The sequence below is a fragment of the Ursus americanus genome, chromosome 28 (genome assembly GCF_024610735.1).
Source record: "Ursus americanus isolate L20-20 chromosome 28, mUrsAme1.1.p, whole genome shotgun sequence".
In the NCBI taxonomy this organism is placed as follows: Eukaryota; Metazoa; Chordata; class Mammalia; order Carnivora; family Ursidae; genus Ursus; species Ursus americanus.
Window position 1 is genome coordinate 3884097 of NC_142154.1, and position 13187 is coordinate 3897283.

Here is a 13187-nt window from a genome sequence, read left to right on the forward strand (position 1 = left end):
GCCAAGCCCCCACGGGCCGGCCGGGGGCGGGGCGCCCCCACGCCGCGCGCCGCGGGAAGGGGGCCTCCGGGAAGGCTGGCGGCGAGCGCGCGGCCGCGCCCCCCGCCCCTGGCCGGGCGCCGCGGCCGGGGGCCCCGAGGTTACGTAAGGAGCCGGCGCGGGGAGCGGGGCGGGGCGGGGCGGGGCGGGGCGGGGCCCGAGCGCGGCCGCCCAGCCCCCGCCGGCCCAGCCCCCGCCCGCCCGCGCCTGGCGGCGGCGGCGGCAACAGTGGCAGCCGCGCAGCCCCGCGGAATGGAGCGGCGCCGGGACTGAGCCGGGCGCGCACGGGCCGCCGCATGTGCAGCGCGGGGAGCGGCTGCGGAGCGCGCGGGGAACGAGCGCCAGAGGGCCCGTCGGAGCGGCCGGCGGAGCAGCGCCGGAGATGGGGTGAGTGAGCCGGCTCGCGCCGGAGCGGCCGCGACGCTTCCCCGGCTCGGACCCCCCGGGGGCCGGCGCCCTCTGCCCGCGCGCCCCCTCCCTGCGCCGGGGGCCGGGGGCGAGCGCGCGGCCGGCGCCTGCCAGCCCGAGGGGCTGCCGACCCCGCGCCCTGCGCCCTCCGCTTGGGCGCGCAGGTCCCCGGCAGGGGCAGCCTGGCCTTGGCGCGGACTTTCGGCCCCGCGCCCGTGGCCCTCCGCCTCCGAGCCGGCCCCGGCGCGCGGCAGCGGCGGGGACGGCGGTCCAGGGCGCGATCAACTCCCGGGCCTGGGTTTGCGAGTGTGAGAAGCAGTTTGTCGTCCTCCACGACTGGGTTTATGACAAGCAAAATGGAAATAGAAGTTTCGTGCAAAGGGAACAGCCGAAATAATCATGACCCCCCCCCTCCCCAACCCCCCTCCCGGAGCGTAGGAATAGTGGACTTTGACTCCGCTTTGAGACGGACCAGGGTGATGGAAGTATGGAAGGAGCCGGGGTGAGGCTCCAGTCTTCGACATACGGAGTAAGATGCTCAGGGGAGAAGTTGAAATACTCTGTCCAAGTGACTAATGCTTGGGAGTATATAAAGTAATTTAAAAAACAGGATTAATTTCTCCTTGGCGTCTCTGAACAGTAGGCGCCGTGAGTCAGGGAGCCACTGTGCTAACACGATTAACTCCTTACATCTGCTCACCCGATGGGAGCACGTGGTGAGGTGCTTCCTTCTTATTCCGGGAACAGTTATTATGCCCATTTTACAGATGAGAAAACTGATGCCTTAAGTGGTTCGGTGACTCTCCCCAGGTTGGGCAGCCGATGAGTGTTTGTAGAAGGACATTTCGTGCATCCGCTGAGGGGAAGCCACAGCCTGACAGCGGCCACAGGGGTGGGTGGGGGGGTCAGTGAACCTGAGTTCCTGGATCTCTGTGTCCCCTGCTGCTGTGCTTAGCGCCGTTCAGACAGTTCTTCTCATGACCCTAAGACTTCTGCTGGGTGCTGGGTGGGTTTAGAGATCGTGCTTTTCTGTATGGAGTTGGGGAGGAGTGGAAAGGGCTGAGATTGTCCTGGTAGCCTGATCTAGCTCCCACCGGTCAGTGGCTCTATGGCACCTCACTCCAGGTAAGTTTCTGGAGTCATCTTACCCTGTGAACGTTATCTGTGGGGTCTGCAAGGTGTCAGGAGGAACCACAGGCAGGCTGAGAGGAATTTGAATGAAGGGAAGTGTGAGGGCTCCAAACCTCCGTGAACAGGACAGAGGGGAGAGAAAGGGGCCAAGAGATTTGCTTAAGACTTTGGTGCCAATCCGGGAGATTTCACACATAGAGAAACTGTGGGTGATTATACCAGAGGCACACTGGTGGGGAAGCAGGTTTTCTGTCACATTTCCAGTGACCTCTTGGTAGACTATGAAAGGATTGCTCTTTGTGCAGTGGGAACCTTTGAGGTTCTCAGATTTCATACTTAAAAAAAAAAAAAATGTACGGGGGGGGGAGGAGTTGGCAAATGTAGGTCTCAAGATGGAAGATAAAAGGGATCTGGTAATTTTAACTCTCTGCCACCCCCCCCCACCACTGACAGCACAAAACCAACTCAACACACTTGCGTGATCAAAACCAGATACTGTAACTCTGTCGTTAAGATCAAACAGTTCTGTGGAAATGAAAATGTTTACTCAAAAGCTTAAAGAAAATGTCAGAAGGTAATTTTTGTTTGTGGAGCATCAGGGAGGAGTAGCTTGGGGATCTTGCTTGAATGGAACGTGGCGCCATTCGGTACACGTCTGTTACTCACTTCTTGTAGGTGAGGGCTGCTTCGTAACTCCTGCCTACTTCTACCAGTTTCGATATATCCCCTTCTGTAATTTATGTGAACATACATCCCATGGCTGTAAATTGAGATGGAGCTAAGGCTGGATGAGCAGTTCAGACAGAGGAGGGTGGAGGGAGCCATTTTCACCTAAAATAGAACCAATGTCATCCTTTCCGAGAGTGGAGTAGGGTGAGGGGGAAGAACAGAAGGGCAGCCAGTGGAGAACCTCCCTGTGGTCCTACAGCCCTGTTACGGCTCGACAGCGCAGCCGTGGCCAGGACTTAAGGAAAAACAAAATCTGAGTTTACTTCTTCCCCACTTAAGATGCTTTTCCTCTTTCGGACATTCACTGTTTTCCGCTTCTCTTCTGTGAAGTGTTTTGCATTAAGCGTGTGGTTTCCCCAATAAGTTTGTGTTTTCTGTCCCCGAGGCTGCCGTTTCCTACCTTCTCTCCTCAGACCTCTTTCTCCCCACACACACCTTGCCTCCCTTCACTGACAAACCAGGAGCCACAGACGGAGGAAAGCCTCATGCCCCTGCTGCCGGTCGTCCTGCGTGCAGCTGCCCTGGGGGCTTTCTTGCCACCTGTCTCAGTGGCTGGCCAGGCCTTCCTGTTGTCCCCCACTCAGGACTGTCCATCCTGTCCCTTCTTGCCTCGTCAGGCCACCTCCCTCCCTCCAGGGCCTTTCCTGTCCTTTCCCTTCCGTATACACATGGGTTTTGGTTCAGTGCTGTCCAGGTGACCTTTCCACACTGATGGGAATGTGCTGTGTCTGCATGGCCCAGTACAGCTGCCACCAGCCACATGTGGCTGTGGGGCACTTGAAATGTGTCTAGTGTGACCGAGGATCTGAATTTTTAATTTAATTGAAATAGCCACATGTGGGTAGTTGCTGCCATATTGGAGAGCTTAGCTTTAGCTTCTGTCATCTTCTCTCTCTTGCTTCTTTGCTCCCCTTCACCTGAACACATCTCAGATGATATGTCCCAAACCCACTCTCTCCATTGGTTTTCTTCTCCTACCATTCGTTACCCTCCACGCTCTGCAGTCCCACCCCCAACTGCGGGGTCCCTGGTAACCTGCGTGCTGTCAGATCTCTGTCCTTGTGTTAGTCCCTTGGGCATGTTCCTCACCAGTGGCCACTCCCTCCTCCCTGGAACAACTCCCTCATTCCCTATTCTCCCACCACCCTCCAGCTTCTGGCCACCACACTCTCCTGGTTTTCTGCTCACCTTCCTGGTTGTTCCTCTTCGGTCTCCCTGCTGTTGCTCTTCTGACCTCCGAATGGTGGGGCTGCTTAGGGACTGGACCAGCTTCCTTTGTGCTGTCGATACTCTCTTCCTATAATGTTATCCAGCCCCCACCCCACCCCTGCTGGTGACTCCCATATTTTTATTTCCAACACAGCCCTTCTTGGGGCTTCCAATTCTTGTCCATGAATGGAGCTCTTGATACCCTTTCCAGCTTCTCCTTCATCTTCTCCGTCCCAGTCAATGACCCCACCACCCAGCCTCTTGCTGATAGTGGTCCTTGCTTCTCCTCTCCCTCACCCTCCACATCGATGCAATCAGTGAGTCCCACCGTTCCACCTCCAGGATATTATCTGGTGTCCACCTGTCCTCATCATCATAGCTCCCACTCTGGTCCTGGCCACCCTTGCCTCTTTCCTGGACCGACGTCCTAACAGGTCCCCCAGCATCCAGCCTGGATATCTCCAGTCCGTTCTCCACCTGGGAGCCCGAGTGACTGGCTTTTAAAATCGCAGATCAGATCATGTCACGCTCTTCCTTGAACACCCTTCAGCCACAGGGGGCTGGTCAGTGCCTCATCCCCAGCTTCCCCCGTCACTCTGGCCTTCTGCTAACGTGAGCCTTGTTTCTGTTCTTGCTCTGCCTGGGGATCCTTGAGCTTGCTCTTCCCTCTGCCTGGGCTGTTCCTGCCCTGGCTCTGCAAATACTTTCCTCTTCCTCATGCTTCTGATTACACCACCAGGGTCACCTGCAGAGTCTTTGCTGAGCACCGCCATTACTTGCTAACGTAGCCACACCTTTTCGTCTGCAAGTGCTCACCACATACACCTGCAGTCATTTGGGCTTTGTTTACATATTTATAATCTGTCTTCCCCTGTAGCATCCCACAAGGATTGAGTCTTAGCTTTGTCACCAGTATCTCTCAACACCTAGCACAGTGACTGGCACCTAATAGGCCCCCAGGATTTTTTGATGGAGTTAATGCTTGATTGTGGTGCCTTGCTTGGATGCTGGCCTGGAAGTTGTGATAATTTTTGGATTACCTTTCATATGGCTTGCTTAATTGAGGGTTGCAAGGGCCAAGAGAGAAAGAAACCACATTTGGATGCAATTTTCTTTTAATGCTAAAGCAAGCCATTTAGCTCTTATTATGACTTGGGTTAATTTTCGGGCTGTCAGCTGTCATCCGAGTATTGGGGTTGTAAATTATCTTTTTACCCGCCTGCAAAAGGTAACAGAGAAGCCAGCTTGCCCACTGTTGTGTCTTTTAGCTGATTTTGCCATTGTTTACAAACAAGATCTACTGTAGTTCTGTTTGGCTTCAGTTTACACTCATTTATTCTGTCCAGCCAAGATTACACTGCAGTGTGCGGCGGGCACAATCGTGGTTATCTGACACCTTGGGCCTTCTTTCAGTAATCTAGACTGGTTACTTTCTGTTGCTGTTCATTCCTTCCCCTCTAATTTTCCATTCCTCCTGCAAAGTAGGGGCTTTGCTCTGAGGTTCATGTTGACTAAAACAGATATCGCCTCTCAGATACATTGAGGGAACTTGTCTTTCTTGGTCCTGTCTTGGGTTTTCTAAGCTTCACTTCCTAAGGTTCGTTCTATCTGTTCATCTGTAAGGCATTTGGAAGGTCTGTTAGAGATGCAGGATGAGCAGACCTACTAGGTCACTCCTGCCCTTAAGGAGTTTGTATTTTAGAATTGGAGGTAAGCCACATAGAGAAGTACCAGCTTTACGTGTGAGTTGAAACAAAATGTTGTCATCCATAGGGTGTTGGAGGCGGTGCCAGCCTATTTGGGGCACTTAGGACAGATGCCCCAGTATGCTATAGGGAGTGCCAGGGGGCTGTTAGCATTTGGGATCACCCTCATTATGTTGGGGGCCCTTAGTGTCACCTTCTGTGCCAGAGTTGGGAAGAACTACAGTATTTGGAATAGGGCAGGCACTAAATAGCTATGTATGGCATGAATGAGTGAAGGAATAGGAATGAGTGAACACTCTTCGGGTTGACTCTTACTCTGGGGAGACGCCATCCTTCTTGTTGGAAGCAGCCCTGAAACCCCTTATCCCTGAGGGTTTGACGATGGAGTTTGACAAGGGCGCATTTGCGGTGCCTGCACAATCCCTTGAAGGAGGACTCAGAGCTGGGCAGGTGGTTTGTCAGGTGGACGTGGTGATTTGTGTAAATCATTAGCTCTCTTTTGTATAGTGGCTCCTGGGGAACTTAGAGTTAAATATGTGGTCACTCGTAGCAAATTTCTCAGACCTCATCCATTGCCCTTACTCCCCATTTCCTCTTGCAGCCCTACCCTTGTTTACCTTCACTCTTGCTCATCTACCGCTTCTTTTTTTTTTTTTTTTAACAAAATGAAAATAGCTTTTTTCTAATTATAAAAATGCTACACGTTCATACTAAAACATAACAGCATAAAGAAGGAAGTGAAAATTACTTGTTATCCCACGTCTCAGGGATGACCTCCATCAGCAGTCCGCTGTCTTTGCAGACTTCTTCCCGTGTATCTGTGTCTCTGTGTCTACATGTAGGTCTACCTGGAACAAATGTATTTTTTTTTTTTTTTAAAGATTTTATTTATTTATTCGACAGAGAGAGAGACAGCCAGCGAGAGAGGGAACACAAGCAGGGGGAGTGAGAGAGGAAGAAGCAGGCTCCTAGCGGAGGAGCCTGATGTGGGGCTCGATCCCGTAACGCCGGGATCACGCCCTGAGCCGAAGGCAGACGCTCAACCGCTGTGCCACCCAGGCGCCCCCAAATGTATTTTTAACAAAATGGAATCATATCCTACATCTGTTTTGTAACATAAGTTTTGCAACTTGAAATACCTTGAGTGGACATCTTTTCATGCCAGGAACTATAAATATACACCAGCACACAAATCCACACCTAGTCCTAGGTTGTCGTTTTGCTAAAGTTCATACAGCTTTGTAAACTTGTTTGAAGGCCTTCTAGAACAAGGCAGGGTATTTGAAAAAAAAAAAAAAAAGACGTTTTGACAATTCCTTAAAGCAGTCGGTTGCTCTAAATGAATTACCGAAGGAAAGAAATGCTAGAGAAACCAGCATCACAATTAACATTGGGTAATTTGCGGTGACTGTGTAATTTTGGGTGAGTCACGGCTCCTTAGTGAATCTTGGTAAGAACATCAAGGATTCATCGTTGTTGCTAAGGGTGGTTGGTGGACTAGGACCCAGCTGCTCAGATTGTTTCTGCCTGTTTGGAAGTATCAGAGCAGAGTGATTCTCCTTTCAAACCTGGAAGAGAAGGTTCTCTGCAAGCAGAAAGCACCCATGTCCCCCCTCTCCCCCCCAGTGCCTCTTCTGCTTTAAAGCCCTTTGACTGGTGGGCACCGCAGTCCCTCCTTCAGAGAATTCCCTTGGCAAGAAGGTTGGTAGGGACGTATATATGGGAAGGATTGATTATATTCCCTGCTTCCGTTGTAAGGCAACTAAAACACACACAAAACCTGGATAAATCCTGTTCAGCTCAGCCGGCACAGGCATCTCAAACCTGTGGAAATAGACTTCCCTTTGGTCCATGGGGTGGGGATGGGAAGCACTTGAAAAGAAAAACTTGACTCCACCTTTCTCAAAAATGCAGTAAGCACGAAACTCCTATGACATTGTACGTCAGTTAGGCTTCAATAATTTTTTTTAACAATGAAAAGAAAAAGGTGAACACCAGTCCAAAAACAGATTTACAATAGAGAAAAAGCATTTTTCAGAATATTAGAAATCTCAGGTGCCAAGTCCTGACCTTCTAGATCTTGAGAGTTAGGCTTTGTTTCCTTCCCCAGTGTGTCCATGTTTCTAGATGTGGTGCAGTGTTTCTGGGTCTGGAGGTGAGCACTGGAATCGTGGCACAGTTTCCTAGTGGGGTGCGCTTGCGGGGGCAGTGGCAGGTTGGGAGCCTCGCTAAACCACGAGGAAGTCTCCAGCATTTCTGCCGCCGTGCGCTGTTCGTCATATGGTATCGTTCTGGTAGAATTTATTTAAATTATATTTCAAATTAGCTTGTTAGAATAAAAATATGCTTGTGGGGAACACATTTAGACATTTGTCAACGACTAGAGAGATTTAAGGGGAAAAAATTTTTTATTCACAAGCCTGGTTGATGGTCCTGTTATTATGGCTCTGGGGAATTGGGGACCATGGCATCGCCACCAGGCAAAGCAGTTAGCCTGAGAGGGGTGCGTTAAGAACCTAGGCTGGTATACAGGTGTCTCCCAGCGGAATTGAAGCTGGGTCCCAGTTGAGGGAGGGACCCTTTCTTTTTGCCTTGCCCTGGGGAGGTCACAAGTTAGGGCGGCTGAGGCTCTTTGTCCGTTGGCTCTGGGGGGTACTCTCGTCTGTGGATTATTGGGTCGGGGGTATCCACAGGGACCCAATTAGTGAGGAATATCACAGACCCTGCTGCCTGGGCACTGGATTCCTTCTGGGATCTCTAATTGGGAAGGCTTTTAATGGAGTTGTTCGGATACATGGAGAGAAGGAGAATTGCTTTGACTTCTTTGCCCCAGGGGAGGAGGGGATGGGGAAGGTCCTCATGGTGGAAAGGAATGGAGCCTGTTCTGGGAGGCTCCGAAGGGCTGGAAGAGGAGCTCCCCTAGAGCTGGCTTCCAGGCTGCTTTCAGCTGCTGCAGTTTGAGGAAGAGCTCTCTGACGCCTCCGAGTGACCGAAGAGAGAACTCTCGCCCAGTGGCTCACCTCAGGGTCACTGCGGCCACTTGTCAGGGGGGCCAGGAGGATGGTGAAGTGAAGTACAAACCCAGCTCCCCGGGCTGTGTGCTTGAACCAGGCATTTTCTCTCTCAGATGTCACTGTCTTCATCTGTTACACGCACAACGAGGGGACTGAGCGAGGGGATGAGTCTAAAGCACTTAGCACAGTGCCCGGCACCGAAGTGCTCAATGCCCCGGTGGCCGGGTTTATCATCCTTGTCATTGTCCTCGCCATCGTGTCTGCATTGGGTGGGGTTTGACGGGTGACCCCTGAGGAACCTTCTGGAATATGTGGTCAGGGATATCCCATTCCTCATCTTGGATTGGGCTCCCCGCCCCCCCCCCCCCCCCGCTTCAGTCCTCAGCTGCTTGCTCCCAGTCCCGAGCCCTGCCAGAGTCGGCTCCCTGTCACCGGGCGGCCCTGACAACATGAAGCCTGCCCTCTGCAGCCTTGCTCGTAGCACGAAACCTCTCCCGTGGTGTGGGTGCAGGAGGGTCACTGGCCAGAGGATGGTGAGGGTCAGCAGAGCCGACCCACGGATGCCAACAGGAAAGCCAGTCTGCCGACCAGTTGTTTTCACGGGGAGGTGTAAATGTGGATGACAGAATGAGGGGTTTCTCCCCGTTCTGGGCATCAGACCAAGGATTCATGTTGCCGGTCAGAGAACCCTCCATTTGATTATTCATATATTCATTCATTCATTCAAGAAATTCAAGAGACCATCCACGTCTGTGGCCCCCTGAGGCTTGCAGTCCAGTGGGGAAGGAGGACATCAGACATTACCTCAGGGATCAGCGCAGGGAATATGGGGCCGGGGGCCGTGTGGACTGTGTACCAGTAGGTTTCAGGGCCTTTTGGTTTGTGGCCCTCACCTGCTCCGCCAGACTCTTTTCTCATCACCCCCATCTCTTCCTCAGTTCCTGTATTTCTTGAGCCTCTGACCAGTGACCACCGCCTGCCTGTCGAGCGCCATCTCTGGGCCAGGCACCAGGAAGACAGGGTGTAGAACAGGGTCCTTCCCCTCCTGAGGGAGAAGGATGGTGACAGGTCATGAGGGCACTGAGACAGGCCCTGTTGTTGAAATAGGAACATGGATAAAGTGCTTTCTTCTGTGAGAGGGGGTGAGAAGGCTTCTTGCAGGACGTGACCTTTGAACTGGGTCTTGAAGGATGTGTAGGAGTTTCCCAGGCAGATGAGGTGGAGTTTGGGTGGGGTAGCGGGAGACATGTAGACACAGAGCACTGCCCATGCCCATGGGAAGTGGTGAGCATGGGGCCTGAGCACAGAGACCCTGAGCTCAGTCCTGGCTTACCACTCATCTGGCTGCGTGACCTGGGGCTAGGCACTGACCTCCTTTGAACGTCAATGTCCTCATCTGTGAAATGGAACAATAATAGTACTGACATCATAGGGTCATTGTGAAGAGTCGAGGAAGTGCACATTTTGATGTGCCTCAGCTGTGAGTAGTGGGCAGGGAGGTGAGGGAGAGTGTGAGGTGTACGGCCAGCTCAGGAGCACAGAAGGTTGGTGGGGGGTAAGCCTGCTGCGCCACGGTGCTGGGACTTAGTCCTGTGGGTCGCAGGGAGCCAGCCAGAGATAAGGCCGCAGGGAGGGGAGCAGGCGGTCCTGGGACCAAAGAATGAGACCCGGCCGAGGTGGTGGCAGGCAGTGAGCTTGGGGAGCAGGAGAAGACAGGGTGGGAGGCGGAAGCATGCTGTCTACCTGGGAGTTTGGACTTCAGTCTACAGGCCAGGAGAGGACATCTTTGGGCTTGAAGACGAGAGCAATACTGGGAGCAAGATAGTTATTCCAGAGGCTGTCGCGGAGAGGGAGTGTGGAGAGTTAGTAGACCATGTCGGGAACAGAGGGGAGGAGGGGAGAGAGAAGACCAGCACAGGCGTATATGGTGTCAACCTCGCCCTGTTCAGTAAGGGATCCGAGGCAGCTTCTGGGAATACTCGAAATACAAGAAAATGGACAATATATGTCCGGCACCCTGCTGGGAAGGCTGGAGAGTCTTTCCTATAGCGTCACTAAATTGGGACACAAATGAGGCCATCACTTCATGAGACATTGGCAGTGGGGTTACTGTGTCAATATCTCACCTAACTCTCACAGCCCCCACTTTTGTGGTTGGGAAACTGGCCTGGACTGATTCAGTGATCCAAGCAGGTTCCCACAGGAAGGGGCAGAGTTTGGGAATCTGGCTTGAGTCTGGGAGCAAAACCCATGTTCTTCAGATGAACTTCCTGGGGGCCACATCCCCCATGCAAGTCATATGGCCCATGGACCCACAGCTCTTGATTGCTGGGATGAGGGAAAGGAAGAGGCTGGGTTGCCAGCCGCTCAGATGTTTCTCGATGGCATGATGGGTGCCATTGGCTGAGGTTGGGATCACAAGGGGAAGTTCAGTTTGGGGGGGGCAGTTAGAGCTTAGTTTGGGTGGATATGATGAATTTCCATTGGTGGTGGATCTTTCATGGGGTGGCCTCTGTAGGGGGAAATTCGGCTCCGGCACTCAGCAGTCAGAAGAGAGCCAGAGGTATGGATTTGGGAGCCATCATCTCTGGATTTGGTCTCCCAAGGAGAGGACAGGTCAGGAAGATGACAGTGCAGCTCTGGGTCAGCTGAAGGGATTGAGAAGAAGCCAGTGGATGAGACAGAGGCCAGAAGCGTCTGAGGAAAGCAGAGGTGAGAGATGTCTTGGGAGCCAGAGGAGAGGAGGCCAAGCGGGTGGCTGCTCTTGGGGCCATGGCCTCAGAAAACTTGGAGAAAGGTGGGGACCCAAGGTGTACCCCAAGTCCCGCAGTGTGGGGCGGGTGTTAAGGCATGGATGGATGTTAAGGGGAGGTCTAGGCCAGTGTAAAGCTCAAACCCATTTAAGTCCTGTCAGGGAGTGGGTACATGGTGAGGAGTAGACAGTCTGGCCAAAGATGGAGGTGAGCTGGCGGCTGAGTCAGGTGGAAGGAAGGTTGACTTTGTCTCATAAATTGAGTGTGTTGGGAGCTGAGGGCAAAGGAAAGGAGGAGACCAGAGATACTAGAGACAGGCAGGAGGAAACTAGAGCCAGAGCCTCTGGGGCGGAGTGAGCCTCCAGAGTGCCCAGAGGGTCATCCTCTGAGACGAGATGCGGTGCAGGAATGGAGGCATTCTGAGGCTGTGGCGGGATGGGGAACAAGGAGCTGGGTGGGCTGGCTTTCCTACTCAGCGTGAGCTAATGAACTGATCTGAGGACCAGGGTAGAAGAGGAGGAAATAAATGCTTTCCTGCATCTGGTTGTGGAGGTTGGGGCAGGGAGTTAGCTGGGGGCAGGTACACACTTGTGAGTAACCTTGAGGGCCCAGCTGGAGCTCCAAGAGCAGGAGCTTGTGAAAGTGCCAGTCGCCACAACTAGAAAACTCGCCAACATGCCCAGCGACCTGGGAGCAGGAGCAGAGTCAAAGGGTCCCGGACCCAGATGTGGGCATACAGAGACGGGGTGGGCTGGACTTGAGTGCTGTGCCATCCGCAGCTGGGGGACGCCATGCGGGAGGAGGGGGAGCCTGCTCCATCCCCATCAGTCACCTTTCCGCCCTCGCTCCTCTGCATGGCCAGTGTTCTGTTTTAATAACTCTCCCAGACCCTTTCTCAAAAATGCATTAAAATTCTTGCCAGCATGACCTCTCTAAGTAATGAGATCTGTAAGTTTATTAACCTCTGTGAGAAGCAGACTTCCTTGTCCACGGGAGCAGATAATCTCTTGGAGGGATGAACGTTAATGTGCTGACCTGGAGGGTAAGCTCCACGCCTGAGGGCAGAAGCAGGGTGGTGGCAGATTGTTGGTGCCCCCACCCCCATGGGGCTTCACAGGTGTGTCGTGGAAGGTGGGCTGGTTGCTGCTGCACTTCACCCCTCCCCCCGCCCCACTCAGGGAGTCTCACGGTGGCCCAAAGTCGAGCTGGCCAGAGAGCCCGAGTTCTAACAAAACCTGTCTCTCTAGATGAGCCTAATTCTTTAAGAAGGGGAGAGAAGGAGATGGAAGCGTTGAGTCTCGTGCAGACAAGAATATCTAGACTGTGTGTTCATTTGCAGAGGCCTGGGAACCCACTAGAGTTGGCATGGACATTAGGATACTTGCTCTCTGGCCGTGTTGAAACACGTCCTCTGTCATCCCATCCCAGTGCTGGTCTTCACATGCGCACATGTGTTGAACACTTGACGGAAACTACTTGCTCGGCCCCAGCGCAGTAGCAGTGATCTGTGACTTCAGCCTCATTTGTTTGGCATTTCAAGCCTGCTGTAACCTAGCCTGACCGGCCTGTCTTCTGCGTGCCCTGAGCATGTGGCCCATGCCCCTGTATATTGCTTATCACCTAAAACATTTCATTCTGATGCAATGTTATGTCAGCGTATCATTCCCTGCCCCTCCCCCATCCTTGACCACCAGACCAGCCGGTCCAATGGAACTATCAGTGCCACATATGGAATTTTTCATGTTCTAATATCCACATTAAAAAAGCAAAAAGAAACAGGTGAAATAAGTTGTAATGTGTTTGAAGCCAGTATATTCCAAAATATCATGGTTTCAACATGTAATCAATAACGAGCAAATCAGACACGGTCCCTCTTACCATGGAATTTACATTTTAGTGAAGGAGAGGGATTCTGCATGTCTCCCTACATCTGGTCATAAATGGATGTGCAAACAAGATGACCTGCAGGTTGTGCTCAGCGCCGTGAGGGAACGAAGCAAGGGCTGAGACAGACTTTAGAATGCAAGGCTCGGAGACGCCTCTCTAGACGTGACATTTAAGCTGCCGCCTTGTGCAAAGAACGGGAACGGAGCACTCCAGGTCAAAGGAGGGGCAGGAGTACAGCCTGAGAATGGGAAGGAGCTGCCCGGAATGTTTGAGAAATTGAAATCAGTAAGATTGAAGGGTGATACACTCCT

At 52.8% G+C, this 13187-nt stretch overlaps 1 protein-coding gene across 1 annotated transcript in view; it reads left to right on the plus strand.

Annotated features, from left to right (window-relative positions):
• Positions 1–228: 228 nt before the first annotated feature.
• The window catches only part of HOMER2 (homer scaffold protein 2), an 89473-nt gene continuing 76514 nt past the window's right edge, over positions 229–13187 (plus strand). The window contains exon 1 of the mRNA XM_045813007.2: positions 229–426. Within this exon, the coding sequence (XP_045668963.1) occupies positions 422–426 (5 nt within the window). The 5' untranslated portion in view covers positions 229–421. The remainder of the gene's footprint in view (positions 427–13187) is intronic.